Genomic DNA, 18,055 nt, shown 5'->3' with positions numbered 1-18,055 from the left:
TGGGTGAGTTGGGGATCCAGAGGGGAGTGTATGCCGTGGCCTTGTTCATTGCGGAAGTGTCCCTTACCATAAATCCCCTACGAATAACTACAGTGGACCATTTCTGGAAGTGGACCTGTCCCTGCATGCTGTGGGGGCCTTCTCATGTGTACTAGTCCCCTGGTGGCTTCTAGATTAATGTTTAAACTTCCATTGGGTCCCTACCATGTGGGTGTGGGACACTGTAATAGGCAGTGTGGAGGACATCGGCCCCAGGAGGGCCTCTTTGTCTTCCATTCTATGACTTCTAGGAAAAGTCAAGTGCACCAGGGAAGGCTGAGCCACCATGGACGACTGTTGAGTTGCCCGCCTGCATTCCTCCAAATCCCAGATAGAGGGCCAGATGGAGAAGCCCCTAAAGGGCAGGAACTGGATTCTACTTCTCTTTTTTGTCTCCGCTGCTGAGCCCGGAACGTGGCGCATAACAAGCCATCAGTAAAGGAGAGGGGGTGATTCTGAACACGGGAGGGGGGGTGGCGAAACGAGACATGGGAAGGGAAGGAAAGCGCTGGGAAGGAAGAGGGGCAGTGGTGCCCTGGCATGCACCCCTTTGGACCTGCACTTTAGATAGGCTTGTCCTGAACCTGTGAAAACCATGCTCAAGAAACAGACTCTGGCTTCAGTACATGTTGATAGCAAATGAACATGGAAGGTTGGGTTCCGCCTGCCCTCTAAACCTGACTACTTCTAATACAGTTCTTCCTCTACGGATGACCCAGCCATCTCTTCCTTTAGCCTCTGGCTGGGTTCTTGCTGAAATCCCTTGTGGTGTCGCCCTAAGTAGAAGTCAGCTCCTTCAGAGACTGAGCGGACGGGCTGAGGGTGGTGCTGGTGGTAGCTGGTCAGGGGACGGCCCGTGGGGGCTGCACAGGACGGCTGCTCAAGGAAGCACTGGTGGTGGTGCGGCAGGCAACGCAGCTTTCCTTGGAAGCTCCTACTGTGCTTGCACTTGAACTCCAGCACCAGCTGGGTGTATGTGTTGAAGGTGGTGACCGCTGATGCCATGCAGCCGGTGAAGGAAAGCCAGGCCGTGCTAGGGATGAACAACAACAAAATGGGACGGTCAGAATCTGACCTACATCCAGGTTTGAGAGAAAAACACGATCGCTTCCTACTAGTAAACTAGGCTGATGCCGCTTAGGGATTCAGGGACCGGCGCATGTTCCCTTCCGCCGTGCTGTGGGGAAAGCACTGTGGGCCAGAGGCCTGAATTCGGTCTGGCTTAGTAGGATATGTTCTGAATGTTTTGCAGTCAAAGAGAACGACTCTTGTAGTGTTGCAAGTCAGACTAGGAGTTTAGCAGACTGGTTTTCACGGGATCGATTAGCTGTCAGCGCTCTGCTCTTTCATTCCTGGTGTGCCTTTTCTGTATACATAGAACACGGGCGCACACACATACAATTTTCTGGACTATGGTTTCCCCACCTGCAGTTACCCTTGTGATCTGCCAAGATTCACAGACCGATAGCTCAGCTGTATAGAGTGGACGTAGCCCAGTGCAGCACCCCATACCCACCCAACACACACACATAACACACACACACACCCTGCCCAAGATTTTCCTTCACTCAGATCAGATGCTAGGAGCAATCATTCCTCTTCCATCTTCTTCTGTTGTGAGGTTTTTGGCTATCTTAGGGGCCACAAAGTTGAGCCTCTGCATGTCATTCGTTCAGGCAACACTCACTACAAACCTGGAGGTATTATACGTTGTACCAGCGGAATTTGCCTCTTGGGAAAACAGTGCAGCTCTTGGCTTACGGGAGTTTAAAATGCATGGAAGAGAAGCTGGAGATTTAAGAGAAGCTGGATGGATTCAACAAAGAAAATACAAAACAAAACAAACCACCAGGGAACTATATCAAACGCATTCCTAAAAACTTGGAAAGTCAACCCCTAAATCTCCCCATGATTCTGGGAAGCCCAGGAAACAGGAAGTTGTGTGAGGTTAGTGAGGAATTTCATGAGGTCAGGTGATGGGTAAAGCCAGGCCACACGCTGGCGCTGCGTGTTCCTATCTGCTGCCCCTGACAGACTCAGCCGACTCAGGCTGGGGATGCTTCGGCTGGGAGTGGGGTAGCCTGAGCTCTGCAGGTGTCATGTCAACAACGGCTTAAAGACAGACAAAAGGTGCAAAACCGTGTGTCTGGAACATAAGCTCTGGGGGCTGGTTTTGGAATAGCCCAAAGACTCCCGAATCCAATAGCACATGTTCTATCATGAGACAAGGGGATAGGATCTCCTAACAGACATGGATAGGCTTCCAGACTGCCTCCGTCAGCATGGAAACTGGAGCCCAGCGCCGTGTGTTTCCAGCCCTGGTAAAGTACTTCGCACTGACTCCGGACCGAAATGCAGGCCCAGGGTGGCACGTGTGCAGTGAACAGAGCGTGTTCCTCAGGGCAGGAAGGGAGGAACTCTTAAAACAGAGGGGATATTTGCTTCGAATGTGTTTGTCATGGTTGCTGCTTCTCTCTTCTTAAGAGAAATCAAAAATAACTGACCCCTTAGTTCTCTAAGGGTTAGGGAATGACTGGTAGGGGAGGTTTTATTTCTCACACAGTGGGATGGAATAAGAGCAGAAGTAGGAAGAAGTGACTCTTTGTTATAGGAGAAGAGTCAGCCATTCACAGGGGATGGAATTCCAACCAAATCTCAAGGCTAATTCTTCATTTCTTGGTCCTCCAATACCTTGAATCATAAAATGTATAAAATACAGAGCATCGGCGCCTGAGTGGCTCAGTCGTTGGGCATCTGCCTTTGGCTCAGGTCATGATCCCAGGGTCCTGGGATCGAGCCCCACATCGGGCTCCCTGCTCGGCGGGAAGCCTGCTTCTCCCTCTCCCACCGCCCCCCAGCTTGTGTTCCTGCTCTTGCTATCTCTGTCTCTGTCAAATAAATAAAATCTTAAAAATAAATAATAAATAAATAAATAAATAAATAAAATACGGAGCATCACTTGCATAAGCCACACAAAATCAGTCTCGTTTCCCAAGGGAATCACGCAACAGCTGTATCATTAGGAAACCTGGACAAAACAAGCTGGAAGAATCCTCTCTGTGCCTCCACAGGAGGTGGGGAAAGAACAGGGGTGGCCTGATGGTCCAGCTCTCTGGTCAACAGACTCCCGGGATGAGGGATGAAGAGAAGGCAGAAGGACACCCGAACAAGCATCTAGTTGAGGGCGGCACATCGAATGCAGCTTGGCTGGGGAGGGGCTAGAAGGTTCAGGAGATGGTAAGCACTTACTAGAAGGCCCAGCCATAATTCCAAGCATGTGGCCTCCAGTCTTCTGGACCCAAGTTGGCAGTTGCCTGGAAGACTTGTGAATACACCATATGGGCCACCATCCCCAGAAGGCCTACAGAGGGAACAGGAAGGCGGTGCCCTTAGAGAGAGGCTGGATTTGCCAGCTACAGGGAGTATGGGTTTGGAGCAAGCTCCTCATTTTGCATCAGGTACAGCCTACGTGGAGATGCTCCATTACCCATCTGCCCCCCACATTTCCGGGGACACTGATCTGCGACGGGGGCTTCTTGAACGCAGAGCTTTGCAAAAGGTTGCCCCAGGCTTTAGGTGGCGAGCTATGGAAAAAGTTTCTGAGTCAATGCTGCACTTAGGGCCTTTTACTTCTTCCCACCCATGCCCTCAACACAAGCTTTATTCTTGATCTATCTTTATATCTGCATCTCTTACTCCTGCTTGATCCGATGGAGTCTTAAAAAGCTGTGTGTAAGTGCAACTGAAAAGTAAGCCAAACTGTATTTCACATACTGAGAAAGCTTGCAAATAAAAAGAACCTAGAGAGAAATCATTTTGCCAAGTACATAATGATCTAATAGAAAATTTCATTCCAACTCCAAGACCCCTGCAACGGCTCTCATCCCTCCATTCTTGACCCTGCCTCTGGACAGACACACGCACCCACCAGAGGCGCCCCAAGGTGGCGAGGCTCCCCACCCGCTCCAGCCTGGGCAGCACGCACCCGACAGGACGGAGGAAATGGCAGCGAAGGCGCTCAGCTTGAGCCCGCAGCCTGGGTTCCCGGTGAACAGCAGGTCCATTAGTAGCAGGAGGAAGCTGACGAATTCAAGTCCGATGGACGAGAAGTGGGCTCCCACTGATAACCATAGGATCTCTGTTAGAAACCAGAGGAAGAAAATAAAATTCAAGTATAAAGAAAAAAAGAAAAAAGAAAAAAGAAACAGAGGAAGAAGAGCCCTCACCCTGACATGTTACAGGACTGAACACAGGGAGCCCGGCAGAAGGGAAAGCCTCCCAGAGTCAGAGAAGGGGACAGAGTTGGCACCAGCTGGGAGCTTTCCCTCCTTTGGGTCCTTTGCTGTCGCCCCTGCGCTCACTGCTCTCTGCTCGGTACTCCATAAGGAATCAAGTAATCTTGATTGACTGGAAATACCGTTGGGGCAATTCAAGAGGAAATCACCTGTCACCCAATCTTGCAGGGGCATGACTTTGCTGTGGGTCATTTTTGTTCCCTTTCTCTTTATTGAATTTTGGAGCAATCACTTCGGTTCCTTTCTCCCTCCCTTTTCAGTTTCACTCCCTTCTATTAAAAATATATACATATATTTTATTTAAAAAATATATACATATTGGAGGGAAAAAAACACCTCTAAGCTTTTCTTCTCTTTTTTTTTTTCTCTAAGCTTTTCAGCATGGTTACTTGGCAACAAGAGGAGGTTAGAGCTGTTGGTGGTTTTCTATTTGTGAACTTTATTTGTTCCTGCTGTCCCTTGTTTGCATTCCTGCATATGAATGAGAGGCAGCTCTGGAGGGAATGTGGGTCACCCCGTGGGGCTCAGAAGAAGAGAAAAGAAGATCAGAGTACAGTGTAGAGAGCACTGTTGGGCCAGAGAGGCCCAAGTCAATGGCGGCTAAATTGGTGATCAAACCCACATACTTGCCACAAGCCCCAAGGGAGGGTGGGGGAGGAAAGCCTTCTCCATCAACCGCTTCCCTCCAAATGGGAGAGTGGGGTGACGTGGGCCTTGCAACGTGGCAAACTCCAGTAGTCCTTTCTCACCTCTCTGGGTTGGTGGTGTGAGTTCATTGAAAGTTCGGCACCTCTCCCCTGAAACACAGACAAGGTATGACTTCAGGGGCAGATGAAAACGTGCCCCCGTCCCACACCTGGTGCGACCCCCTCCCTTGGCTCGGACCAGTGCGTGCCCAGCACGCAGCAGATAGGCCCTAGACGCCTCTCTCTGAAAGCAGGAAGGAAGGCCTCATGGATGGATAGATGGATGCATGACCTAGGCAAGAGTCACTCAGGATCCATTTCTCCGTCCCCAGTTCCTGACAGTGAAGAAGAGGACATGAGCCTGAGACGGCTTCCACGGGGAAATGTTCCCGCTTCTCAGGTCAGGGAGGGTTAACAAGCCTAATGTTAACCAGCACCTTTTGCTGCCACGGTGCCACTGGTCTGAATGGCTCGCAATTGTTTCTGGGGCTGGGGTCGGAGCTGTGCTAAATGGCACGTTAATAACACACATAAACACACACACATACATTTATAATCCTCTTCCATCTCCTTTTTCCCTTGGCCCAAATCGGGAGAAACAGGTTAATTGTACTGGATTCTGGGCTTTAGGAAAACATCACTACCAGGTGATGTCTGATGCTTTGAGCAGGGAGGAGGGCTGTCCCTAGGCCAGCTGCTCCTAAGCCGAGGAACACAAGTTAGGAATGCACAGTGACGCAGGACCCCGCTTTGCCCGTACGCACCACCAAGCTGCAGGAGACCTGGGAGGTCAAGGGTGACCTTACTCCACCTAGTTACCCTCCTCCGGCTTCAGTTCCCCTACCTTGTAAATTGTAATGGTCATACTTAGAGCAAGAAAACCCTGTTGGTGGGGTGGGGCAGGAAGGGGCTCCACAGGGGATCTACTCAGACCCTTTCATCTCGCCAGTGAGAAAATCAAGTTTTGTAGAGAGGAAGCTGCGCATCTGAGCTCACAGCTGGGCAGAGCCAGGGCATTTTCTTTAAGAATCCTCTCTCCTCATTTGGTCTCCAAACAGCAATCCTAACTCGCTAGAGGGGGAATTCTCATGATGTTACAAGTCGAAATGAGACCCTTTAAGGATGGCGCGATTTTAAACCAGCAGTGGCTGCTAGACAGGAGGTTTGGAAAAGCCAGATGGACTTTTGGGTCTTATTAAAAGGGAGTCCTAGGGAGAAGGGACGGGATACAGAGGTGGGAGATGCTGAGCCTGGCGGGGAGGCCCGGTGGGGTGTGGGGAGTGCTGTATGCTTCCCACTGGCTCTCTGCCCGTGTTAAGTTCCCTGGGGGGAAGAGAGCGGGCAGCTGGGCTGACGAACCTACCTGGTTCTTCCACAGTTTCCTCACAGGATAGCCACATGCCACTCCAGAAGGTATGGAAGGAGAAGCGGTCATCCCCAGCCTCCCAGCTGTATTGCACCACCTCCTGGGAAGATGTGTTGGTGCTGCTCCCATCCAAGGGCACCGGCATGTCAGAGCACTCGGTTGCCAGACCTTTTCCGCACACGGGCTTGGGCACCTTCTGTGTGCCCACAAACCAGCTGTTGCTGAGCAGGGATGTTGTGGAGAGGCTGAGTGATAGCATGTTGAGGAGGGCAGATAGGAATGTCCGTTGGCCAGAGGAGCCCTTCGGGAGTTCCATCTGTAACAGACCAATACACGTGGAGAGCCTGATTTCAGAACCTCCTTGGAGAGCTGGATACCCTTCCCTGCGGCTCCCTGCGCTCAAGCCACGCTCCTCCACGGTGATGGGCCCCCTGCCGGCCCCGGGCGCTTTCTCCACGGAGCCTCGCGGGTGGAGGCTTAGCTTCAGGAATGGCCGGGAGTAGGCACACCGTGGTGATGATGTTTATTTAAGCTGGACCTCATTCTACTCAAATGCTTATTGAGGATGATCTGAATAAATACCCGATAATAGCCTCAGGCGGGAATGTGATTAAGCCACTGAGCTAGTGTATATCAAGTTGAGTACAAGCATTGGGGCCACTCTAATGCGCTTACTGGTCATTATTTTTGGTTTTGTCCTCAGTGAAAGGTAGTAGCACTGACTTGCTGAGGTATCTGTTGTTGGAACAACGCAAGTTTTTTTGGTGTCCTCTTCTCTGTATCACAGACTCCTCCGAGAGGAGAGTGGAGGAGGATATGGCCTATCAGTCAATATTAAACTGGATCACCCCGGGGCGGGGGAGCAGCAAGGACTGGGGCTTTCAGGATTAAAGAAGGCAGTGGACCTACTGGGATGTGGGGTTGTTGAAACCCTTGGAAGGGAGATGAGGCTGTAGGTTCTGAGAGAGGTGGTGATCTGGGCCCAGCTTTCAGACACTACCTCAGAGAGGACAGAATCTCAACTGGGAGGGGGCTGTGTGGCGCCCATGGAGACGGGACACCAAGTGTGGTGGTCATGGAGAGGGACCTGGAGGGGCATCTCCACTGCCTGATGCAGCTGTGGTACCTGACTCACAGGGGGGACAGCGTGGCTCTGGCGGGAGCCCCCGACCTCCCCGTCATTTTTAGCCCAAGAGAAGAGGAGAGCCCGCTGAAGAATGACCAGTATTAGATGTTTCAACCTTGGTGAGTGGTGGCTTGGAGCCTGACTGAGCTTTAGAAAAATAAAGAAATCGGGTGCCTGGGTGGCTCAGTTGGTTAAGCGACTGCCTTCGGCTCAGGTCATGATCCTGGAGTCCCGGGATCGAGTCCCGCATCGGGCTCCCTGCTCGGCAGGAGCCTGCTTCTCCCTCTGACCCTCCCCCCTCTCATGTGCTCTCTCATTCTCTCTCTCAAATAAATAAATAAAATCTTAAAAAAAAAAAAAAAAAAAAGAAAAATAAAGAAATCGGCCAGGTCTTGCACTTTGTGTTACGGAGCAGTTTATACTGTTATATTAATACGCACCGAAGGGAAAAGAAACCCATATTTAGTTGCTGACAGATGCTTCTTAAAGTAAACCATCTTGAGCTTTCCAGGGGATCTCTCATATCAGAATTAATCAGACCTAAATCTGCTTAGCTTAAGAAACGTAAATAAAACCATAGCTAAATGGGACAGGCCCATAAATCTGCTTAACATTTTCTACATTTAGCAGGGAACTTTATCTTAGAAATATAGCAGTTTGTTCTTCAGAATTTCCAGGGACTAAAACAGTGCATACCACAGACAAAGTGCAGATTATTTATGGCCATAAGAAGTATACAAGGTTCATATGCATATAAAAATCAATATATAGGACATATGATAAAACAGCTTCTGGAAAGCAATCTGCTAATACGATTTTTTAAAAAGCACTCAACAAATTAAATCCACCAAAATTGTCAGTCTGTGCAGGACTCTGGGTGACCTTGGTAAAGACTGAAAACCACAGCGTCTGGAGTGAAGAAAGAGCTTCTATTACCCGGTATGGAAGTCACACACTGCCCCTGTCCCCCCAAAAGAATGTTTCCATCTTGCTTTTAGTTGTGAAAATCCTATTGGTTTTAGCCATTGTTCCATTACTATAAGTTATTCTTTCTAATTATTTTCATATCCATTGCTTGAACAGGGAATGGACTTCCAGGTAAAACGTTTTCATTAATCATTCTGTATAAAGATCGAACTAATGATTTAGGCAATTCTACATTTTCAACAACTTCATTTTCAATTTAATACGGGTTGGAAATTTGTCTCATCAGATTTTTACTCTACCCTCAATTCGTTTCAAGTTATGCATATTTATAAGTTATTCTGCAGATTATTCACAGATAAGAATAAGGAACCCCGCACCAAAGTGATAACCAATTTAAAGAAGAAGTGATCTGAGAAACAAAGGATGAAAAAGAGCTTGGAATGAAGCTCAAAGAGGCTGCTTCCAGAGGGAGTGTCCAACCAAGGGCAGACACAAGGAGCCTCGTTCAAGAATTATCTTGACAATTGAATGGGAATTCATTCAAGAGCCTTTTCAAGAATCATCTTCAACACTTACGGTACTGTGCCCTTCATCATGTGTTTTATTTCTCCCTAAACATGCCTTTTCTCTCCAGGATCCAGATAGCCTCTTGAATCGCAAGACCAAGTCTAATTTTGCAATGATCTCTTTAAGGAGATCATGGAGAAGTAGCAGCCATAAGAAAAGTTGTATCTTTGCCTATGCTGACAAGCCCCATGCCAAGGTGACTCTTTACTCTCTAGAAAAGTGACAGAGAGTGGCTTCGCAGACACTCCAGCTCAGAACGATAGGAAATGCACAGGGGCCAAAATGTCACTAATTCTTCCATCAACATAGGTTAACAGACAAACACAGAATTAGCATAGACAACAAATTGATGAAACAGGCACAGCTCTTAATCAAGTGCAAAATGGGCTATGCAATGTATGTTCTGAGCAGTAAGAGGGGGAAGCTGGTTACCTTGGCCGCGGTCAGCATCTTGCAGCTTGTCAGGAAGGACTGTAGGATGACATCTGTGCCCCAAATCCCCTTGGTTTAATGTTGACAGAATGAAACTGCCTTCCCACCCTCCTGCCTCCCTTCCTGTCCCTCCTCTTCTATCTCCTATTTTTTTTGGAGTGCCTCATGATTAAATGCTGCCTTGCAGGGAACTTGGGCATTTAATAATTGACAATGCAATCATGGCCCAGCTGTTCTGGAAGATTACACAGGAGAGCTTGCCAATGGGGATCAGGGATTAAACACAAAGAAGCAAGGACCTGTATTTACAGAGGAAGTTTCTCTAAAAAGTTAAGTGAAGATTCAGTTTCCACCTAACTGCCATTCCCTAGGAAACTGGTGTGAATGGGGTGGGCTTGATTTTATGGCAGATACAGAAAATATTACAGGGTTACCATTACTTTGTGTAGGGGTTTCCATCCCTTTTTTTTTTTTTTTAAGATTTTTTAAAGATTTTTAAATTTATTCATTTGAGAGAGTGAGCCAGAGAGGACAAGCCAAGGGGAGGAGCAGGGAGCCCAATGCGGGGCTCGATCCCAGGACCCCGGGATCGTGACCTGAGCCGAAGGCCAATTCTTAACCAACTGAGTCACCCAGGTGCCCCTTCATCCTTTTAATAAGTTATTATCTGCAGTGTCAGGGCCTCATAGAGCCATGGGTTTGAAATTGCTTCCTTGTGTCATGGGTGGTCTCCACCTTCCAGTCAGCATCGTAAGGATTATTACAACGTCCCTTCAATGGAATACTGGGACGGTCCTCTGTGCCTTTGCAGATGCTCTTCCTTATACCTGGAATGTCTTCAGTCTCTTTATCTGGTGATCTGCCTCTCATCAAGACTAGTGTAAAAGTCACTCATCCTTTGGAAATGTTTCTTTTCTCCCAGAGAACAGTTCTCTCTCTCTGTCCTTCCATACTGTACCCCTCTCGTAATACTTTCTCTATTTCATGATAGCTGTCTGGGTTGTAAGTCCTCAGAGGTCTCTCCTTTACTGGAGCAGCAGTTCCCAGTTCCGCCACTGAGCCTCACAACAGTCTTTGAAACTTTGGAAAATATTCAGATTCTTGGGCCCCGTCCCGAGATTCCACCGCAGGGGTGAGGCCCGGGAATCTGTAATTTTAGAAGGCTCTTCGTAAATTGCCAGGGATGGACTTCTGGTTTCCGGTTCCGCAGGTAAAGAGCTTGGAAGTTGCCACTTCACCTTAACAAGTAAGAAGCTGAACAAACTGGAAAATATGGAGCCAGAGAATTAATCAGGTATGACCTGTTTGACTCAACGTGGGGCTTACGTTGAATGAAACCCTCATATTCTGCCCCGGCCCTCCCCTACCTGGAATATTCCAGATTTGCCACCAACCAAGTTGTGGTTTTCCCATTCTGTATTTGTGCAGTTAGTTGGGGGAATGAAAGGCGGGCTCTCCTCGGAGGGAATTAGTCCACATTCTAGCCGGAGGAGTCTCTCTGGCTCTTACTTCCTACTTTTCTAGGACTGACGTGTCCGCACATTTGACACACATGCGCTTATGCCCAAGCGTGAACCCCGTATCACCCGAACGACCCTTTATTCATCCGGACATAGCTGGGAGCAGGAATTTTTTTTTAAATTTTTTTATGGTTATGTTAATCACCATACATTACATCATTAGTTTTTGATGTAGTGTTCCATGATTCACTGTTTGTGCATAACACCCAGTGTTCCATGCAGAACGTGCCCTCTTTAATACCCATCACGAGGCTAACCCATCCTCCCACCCCCTCTCCTCTAGAACCCTCAGTTTGTTTCTCAGAGTCCATCGTCTCTCATGGTTCGTTTCCCCCTCTGATTTTCCCCCTTCATTCTTCCCCTCCTGTTATCTTTTTTTTTCTTAACATATATTGCATTATTTGTTCCAGAGGTACAGATCTGTGATTCAACAGTCTTGCACAATTCACAGTGCTCACCATAGCACATACCCTCCCCAGTGCTTATCACCCAGCCACCCCATCCCTCCCACCCCACCCCCCACTCTAGCAACCCTCAGTTTGTTTCCTGAGATTAAGAATTCCTCATATCAGTGAGGTCATATGATACATGTCTTTCTCTGATTGACTTATTTCGCTCAGCGTAACACCCTGGGAGCAGGAATTTGGTGGTCACGTTTCACGTTGGGATTGGCTGTCGGTTTCCTGGCTACAGCTTCTGTCCTGACGCTGGGTGGCGCTATCGCCTTACATTTTTCCCTCTTTGGGCGCATGCTGCCCCCACCCGTCCGCAAAAGTAGGTGCAGGTGGTGGCTCCTCCCCGTGGGATGGCTCTTTTTTCTTCCTCCGGCCTCCTCCCCACTCACACATCTATAGAATGCCTGTGTCAGCCCTACGGAATTCAGGGCTCGGAATGAACTCTGGGAGCATCCAGCCGCTCCCTCGAGGACATCTTGTAGGATTATTTCCTGTAGCACATTTTTCGTGACCGGTTCCAGTTTTCAGTGACTCATAGATCCTCAAATACTTCCCCTGGGAAATACAACTCCACGGTATCAGAAAATAGAGTCAGCCAATGCTTCCTGAGGGGTACTGTGCACATTTTTCTTTATTGAATCGTATCCTCATTCCCTTTCCACCCCACAACAGTGAACAATTCTTTTCCCTTCTCTGTGTTTACACCCCTCAAATACTTGCAGACACTTCTCATATCCCGCTTGAGTCACCGTTTGGCACAGTCTGATGTCTTTGGTTTTTATTGCCTCTGCTCATAAACTGCACCCCCTGTGCCTTAATAGGCTGAGATTTGCCTTCTCCGGGGAAAAGGGGATGGGAGTGGCAGAGTCTTGAGGTTATATGAGGAGGCCTGGAGGTAGATTGAAAGTGAAGCAGCTTTGGGGTCTCTCACTGACTCGGACCCCTTCCAAGACCCTTACATACTCATCACTTTGTATTAGTTTTCTTAAAGAGAGCCTCCGAAGTTATATTATTTGAGGCCTCCCCAAAGCCTGAATCTATCCCTTCAGAGGCCGTGCGTTTTGCATGGCTGGGCTGGCTGGCCGGCTATTAGTCGTGATCCATCTTGAGGACACCCCCTGTCACCACGGACCCTATGCCACAATGTCTAATTTCCTTTTTTTTTTTTTTTTTTTTTTTATGAAACATGAGTTTCTCTGCCTGGCATCCCACTCACTTCCTTTCGTTATAATTTAGGTATGTTTATATTTTTTCCTTCTTCTCTTTCCTCCCTTAGAACAGAAAAAGCAATTGCTAGTCAATGCAACATGAATATAATTAGGTTGGGCTCAGAAGCTCATGACTCAGGCCAGACACAAAGATTCCGTATCTCGAAACAGTATTTAGTTTTGGTACGCTGGACTGTTACCATGTCAGGATGATTCCCCGCCCCCGGACATATATGTGACTCAGCGTTTCTGACATCACAAAGCCAAGGCCTGGGACTAACCTGTGCTTGCCAGGGTCCTCAGTGACTATACCCTGCACTGTACCAAATCATATTTACTAAGCATACACAAAGAGAAACAGTGGTCTTGGGACACCCACACAAAGTTTGTAAACAGGAACCCAATTTATTACTTTGTGAATACACGGTAGATTAGACGTGATTAAAATAATGGGTAAGAATGCTGAGCCAGAGCAGATTCGTTTGGCATAGCACTTGCCTCATGGCAAAGCCTGGGGCGAAGGGATTTGGGGTTTGTTAGTTTGTTTTTTTCCCATTATCAATAGAGGCATCTTCTCCTAAAATAGGTTCGTTTGCAGCCCCCCCCCCCCGGCCCCCCCCCCCAGCAGTAGTATCTCTGTCCTTTGCCCTGGAGTCAGATTTCTGACCCATGCCTCATAACTCATTCCTTTCTGTTACTCAGCACTCAAAAAGCTGGAGTGGGACATGAGTGTTTCTGCTGTCCCTGGCTCTGATCTACGGGCCCCTGTTCTTTGTTCCTGCATGTTCCACTGTGTGCCTTTCTCATGCAGCCCAGAACATGGAAGCTGCTAGCTACAGGAGCAGCTGTGTTTTACTCATGGTTGATCCGCAGAGCCTAGCACTTTCTAACATGCAGGAATGAGTGAATGAAGTTTGTAATGGAAACCAGGCTCAGAATACAATTAAGAAGCCTATGAGTGAAGAGAAGATGTGAATAGAGAAAAGTGTTAAAGGACACAGCAATCCTCCTGATTCACCCACATAAGAGCAGTGAGAAGGTAGAAGGTCCGCAGATCCACAGACACACCCTGTGCCTTTCTACACAGATGCACATCGAACAGATCCTCTGCCAATACATTTCCTCCCACCTGTGGAAACATTCCTGTTTTTTGATGAGCGAAGCCCAGAAAACAGCAATGATCTCATGAACGAGTATTATCTTTAGTTCACAGAGACCAGGGTACAAACAGATTGCTTAAAAGCCAGTGACAGATTGAAAATGCCACGTTCCTTTCCCAAGCTCCAGGATTCCCTACTGATTAGAACCCTTTGGATGACCTATCTCGAACCATCTGAGATTTTCCAGCTCCATAATTTTTGCCTCAGTGCCTCATGTTTGACTCATTCACTGATGAAGGTAAGGAAGGTCTTCACACATTTTGATCTTCCTCCCAGCCCGGAAGGGTAGAGTAATGCCACAAAAATGCCCATGCTGAGTGTCCAAAATATTAACACCAGTATGGGACACTCAGCTCCGGGATTTCTGGGCTTTCAGGTTAACCTCCACTGCAACAGTGTTTCATGTCCACAGGGCCCCCAAACAGAGGCGTGTAGAACAAGAACGACTCCTTTCTTCCTAACATGGGTCAGGAGTTCTGGGAACACTTCTACTTCTGTTCCGCGGGAAAGACTGAAGAAAAGCACTTTGGGGCCTCTCCTCTCCGTCGCCTTTCCCTTTCCGCTGCTGTGGAATTGTTAGAGGGCTTTTGCTACTGCAGGCGTTTCCAGGAGAGGAAGCCGCCTTTCTTCCCTGCCCCAAGCAGCTGGAGTGAATCAGAGGGGCAGCCACATCTGCACATCCTGTGGGGCAATCGCTCCCGCGCGGGTGACCGAGCCCTCGGGGCCTGCTGGGGCTGGGGGATCCTGGGGACCAAGCGGGGAGGGGGGCCTAACGGGAGCTCTCGCCTCTCCAGGGGTGCTCAGGGCGCCGAGCTGGGCTGCCCCATTTCCATTCCGCGTGCGCCCCCCGCCCCGTCCCTTCTTTTCCTGCTCTCTCCCCCTCCCCCTCCCGACTGTCGCGGTGCCCGAGCCCAGCCGAGTCCCCGCCGGCTCCCCGCGGCCCCCGCCCTTCTGAGTAACACGCCCGCCCCCGGTTTACTACGGCGCCCCGGTCGCCTAGCAGCGGGCGCGCGTTGCCACGGCGACGGGCGCAGAGCGAGTCTCGACCTGTTTGGCGAGGCCCCGCCCCAGCGGCCCCGCGCCTGGGGCTCCGCGAGCGGGCGGGGCGGGCGGCGGGGCGGGCAGCGGGGGGGCCGCGGGGCGGGCCGCGGGGCCCGGCTTCCTCTCCCCGCTCCGGCGGCTGCTGAGAGCCGAGGCCCGGGGCCCCTACCCGAGAGAAGGAGCCGGCCGGAGGGAGGCCGAGCCCGGGGCCGGGCCCCGATGGCCGGCTGCCCTGGCGAGGCTTGGCAGAGGGAGGGCAGAGACGAGTCGGTCGTCTGATCAGCTTCTCCCACCCCGCCTCTGGGCCTGCGGGTCAGGAGGTGCGGGTTGCCCTGGAACCCAGAAGTCAGGCACTTCCCAGCCCCCGCCCGTCCCCTAAAGGTGCAGGTCCCTGTTCTGGTCTGAGTCCTAGCCTTGTTTCGTGGCTCCGAGAGGGAAACCTAGAGACCACGCGTCCTCAGCTGATCGGGGTTCTAGTCCCAACTCCACCCACGCCTGGACTGATGATTTTGGCCAAGTTACGTAACCTACCTGAGTGATTCAGGAGCAAATTAGGAGAAAGTAGTCCTTCACAGTTCTGCTGTGAAGACCAGGAGGCAGCGGGGAAAGTGGAAAGGAAGCGGGGAGGGAAGGGGCCGTGTTCCAGACGCCTTGCTAGGCTCTTGAGGCCGCCCTCACAGTCAGCCTCAGGAGGGGTGGCGACTCCGTTCTGAGGAGCGTTTGACTCGCTCAAGGCCACGAGGCTCGCAAATGGTGGAGTCTCTATTCAAAACCTCTTGATTCACCCCCAGGCTGCCAGTCAGGAAAGGGGAGGTGCGCACACTTCAGCAAAAGGCAGGGATTGCGGGTCAGATTATGGAAACTCACACAGAACGGCGCAAAGGATTAGGTGTGTTTTATACTTCAGATATACACTGATAAACCCTCCCATATTCCCTCTGTCTCTCCTCCTAAATCAACAATAAAAAAATAAAATTTACTATGCTTGGCTTTTTCTATCACGTTCTTACCCATTTCTGTGGGTTCTCCTATTTATGATCTATTCACTTTGGGTGCTATCCTGTCTCCTGGGATCCCTAGCATCTAGACAATGAACAGCACGCCACGTTGCTCTGTGTGCGTGAGTGCGTGCTTGTGTGTTTTATTTCCCCGCCTAATTGTAAGCTTCATTTTTCTCTCCGGAGAAAGGCAAGAAGTGCGAGAAATGAACAACGTTTGCTTTTCTAGTAACCCTTTGGGCTGAAAGTTGGCCGTTCTCAACTATCTCAGATGAGAGGCAAGTCATTTCCAGATGTGGGTTCTAAACAAGCCAAACATCTTTTGCTGACTGAGGGTCTTTCTGGATCTGGAAGGATCCCTGCAGATTCTCCCAGATTCTCTAAGACCAGAAAGGGGAACGAGCACAACTGAGGTTGTGTCCTCCTTAGTTCCAGTAGATTCCAGATCAGAGCTGGCTACCGGCAGGACCCTGGGGGTGCCTCACCTTTGTCTGGCAGAGAACTTAATATCTGCTCTTTCAGTTCATTAGAATCATACACAGCTCTGGGGTTGCCCCAGCCACGGGGTCTTTTACCAGGAACCAGATTTTGGCAACAGGAATCATACAGATGGGAGGGGAGAAAGGAGAACTAGAGGGTTCTAAGCAGTCCTGGGAGCAGCAAGGAAAAGTCAGATGAAGAGGCAAACGAGGAGGAAATGAAAGGTTAGTGGAAGAAGATGAAAACAGAAGGTCGAGGTTTGGACATCACCAGGTTTATCAATAAAAATGGGGCTTGAGTAACAGATTTCTATTCCCTTTTGTATAATCCTACAGTGTGTTCTCCAGTTCCTTACCGTGAACATGTGAAATAAAGCGGTGCATTTGTATAACCTGTATTACAAATCTAACATTGTATGCCTGAAACTAGTATTACACTGTGTGTTCACTGGAATGTCAATAAAAACTTAAAAAAAAGTGGGGTACCTACCTTCTGGGTGAGACAAACATTTTGAGTCAGTTGAGAGGGATTGCTCATTCACTTTTGAAGCTCTGAGACAAAGGTGTTTCAGTTCCTCTTCTGCTCGGTCTTAGCTGGTTGCGTGGAATGCGTATCTGGCTGGAAGATGAATCAGGCCCCCTCTTGCCAGCAGAGGGGTGGGGTGGTATGAGGTGGGCTGGGGAAGATGGAAAAGGATATCCTGTAGCCAGGACACCAGTTTGGGCGGGGCTGGCTGATGCAAGAGGTTTTTCTCTATGACATCACAGTGGTGGGCAGGGATCTCTCTGCCACCCCCCCACCCCCCACCACTTTGGGTACCCCCCCTCTGGGGTACCTAGCAGAGGCCTGGATGTCTTCTGAGTCATCCGAATCAGAGGTTCTGTTACTGTGTGTAAGAATCACCGGGCATCCTTGTAAGTGAGCAGATTCTGAGGGTTTGGGATAGCTCCCACATGATGCTGCCCAGACCACACGCAGTGGTGAAGCTCTAGACCAGTGCTGCCAAAGAGAAATACAATATGAGCCATACATGTGATTTAAAGTTTTCCAGTAGCCACATTTAAAAAAGTAAAACGGACACACACGTTGCAGTACAACAGTGATATCTTATGTAGTAGTATAATTCAAGTAAAATGTAGTCCTCCTCAAAACAATAAAGTTGACTTCAATGGACGAATAGCTGACACTGCTTTCATTTTTAAAATTTAAATGAAAGTGAAATAAAATGAGAAATCCAGCTCCTTAATTGCATTAGCCACGTAAGTGCTCGATAACCACGTGTGGCTAGTAGCTACTGTACTGGATAACACAGCTCTAGAGCATTCCCAGAAAAGGCAACAATGTACAGAAATTACCATTCTAAAGGACCAGGATCTGGAAGTCTAGCTGATGTTCACAAACCTAATTTTAATAGTATGTAATGAGGATTTGGGAGCTATTAACACTGAGATGTAACTCTGAGGCTTAAAGAGAGGGGTGGTGTCTTCCCCAGTATTCCAGCTAAGAGTCTGGCTGGGAGCTTTCTGTCCTGTGAGACATGTCACCCGGAGTATACCCCTGAGCTTAGCGTGGGTGCTCCTCACTGGGATTCCATCCTCCTCTTTGCCACCCCACCTAAATCCTATATGACCTTCAGGATGCATGATTCCAGTCTCAGTTCAGCCCAGAGTCTTCCCTTGTGATTCTAGCTCTTACCTCTCTCTCTTCCCTTTGAGCTTGCATAGCATGTATGGTCTGGCTCTGCAACGGGGAGCT

General features: G+C 49.3%; 1 protein-coding gene across 1 annotated transcript; it reads right to left on the bottom strand.

Moving 5' to 3' along the window:
* Window positions 1-156: 156 nt before the first annotated feature.
* On the bottom strand, window positions 157-16,916 carry GSG1 (germ cell associated 1). The gene is made up of 6 exons (XM_035028185.1): window positions 16,790-16,916; window positions 6,384-6,702; window positions 4,961-5,131; window positions 4,025-4,177; window positions 3,289-3,400; window positions 157-1,072 (listed from the first exon to the last, which is right to left on the bottom strand). Exons 1-6 carry the CDS (start codon window positions 16,835-16,837, stop codon window positions 727-729), a joined length of 1,149 nt encoding a protein of 382 aa, XP_034884076.1. The 5' UTR covers window positions 16,838-16,916; the 3' UTR covers window positions 157-726.
* Between the last annotated feature and the right edge of the window lie 1,139 nt (window positions 16,917-18,055).

The sequence above is a fragment of the Mirounga leonina genome, unplaced genomic scaffold (assembly GCF_011800145.1).
Source record: "Mirounga leonina isolate KUSES-001 unplaced genomic scaffold, KU_Mleo_1.0 Mir_201, whole genome shotgun sequence".
NCBI classification, from domain to species: Eukaryota; Metazoa; Chordata; class Mammalia; order Carnivora; family Phocidae; genus Mirounga; species Mirounga leonina.
The sequence above is the reverse complement of the archived record's forward strand: the minus strand, read 5'-3'. Positions and strand labels throughout refer to the sequence as shown.

What these genes read in the sequence shown, in the direction of transcription:
- GSG1 (XM_035028185.1), bottom strand. Translation starts at nt 16,837, where the DNA reads ATGAGCAATCCCTCTCAACTGACTCAAAATGTTTGTCTCACCCAGAAG. An exon ending in GGAAACTGTGGAAGAACCAG is followed by an intron (nt 5,132 to 6,383) that starts GTAGGTTCGTCA and finishes TCTGTGTTTCAG; the next exon opens with GGGAGAGGTGCCGAACTTTC. An exon ending in AATTATGGCTGGGCCTTCTA is followed by an intron (nt 1,073 to 3,288) that starts GTAAGTGCTTAC and finishes GTTCATCCCTAG; the next exon opens with CACGGCCTGGCTTTCCTTCA.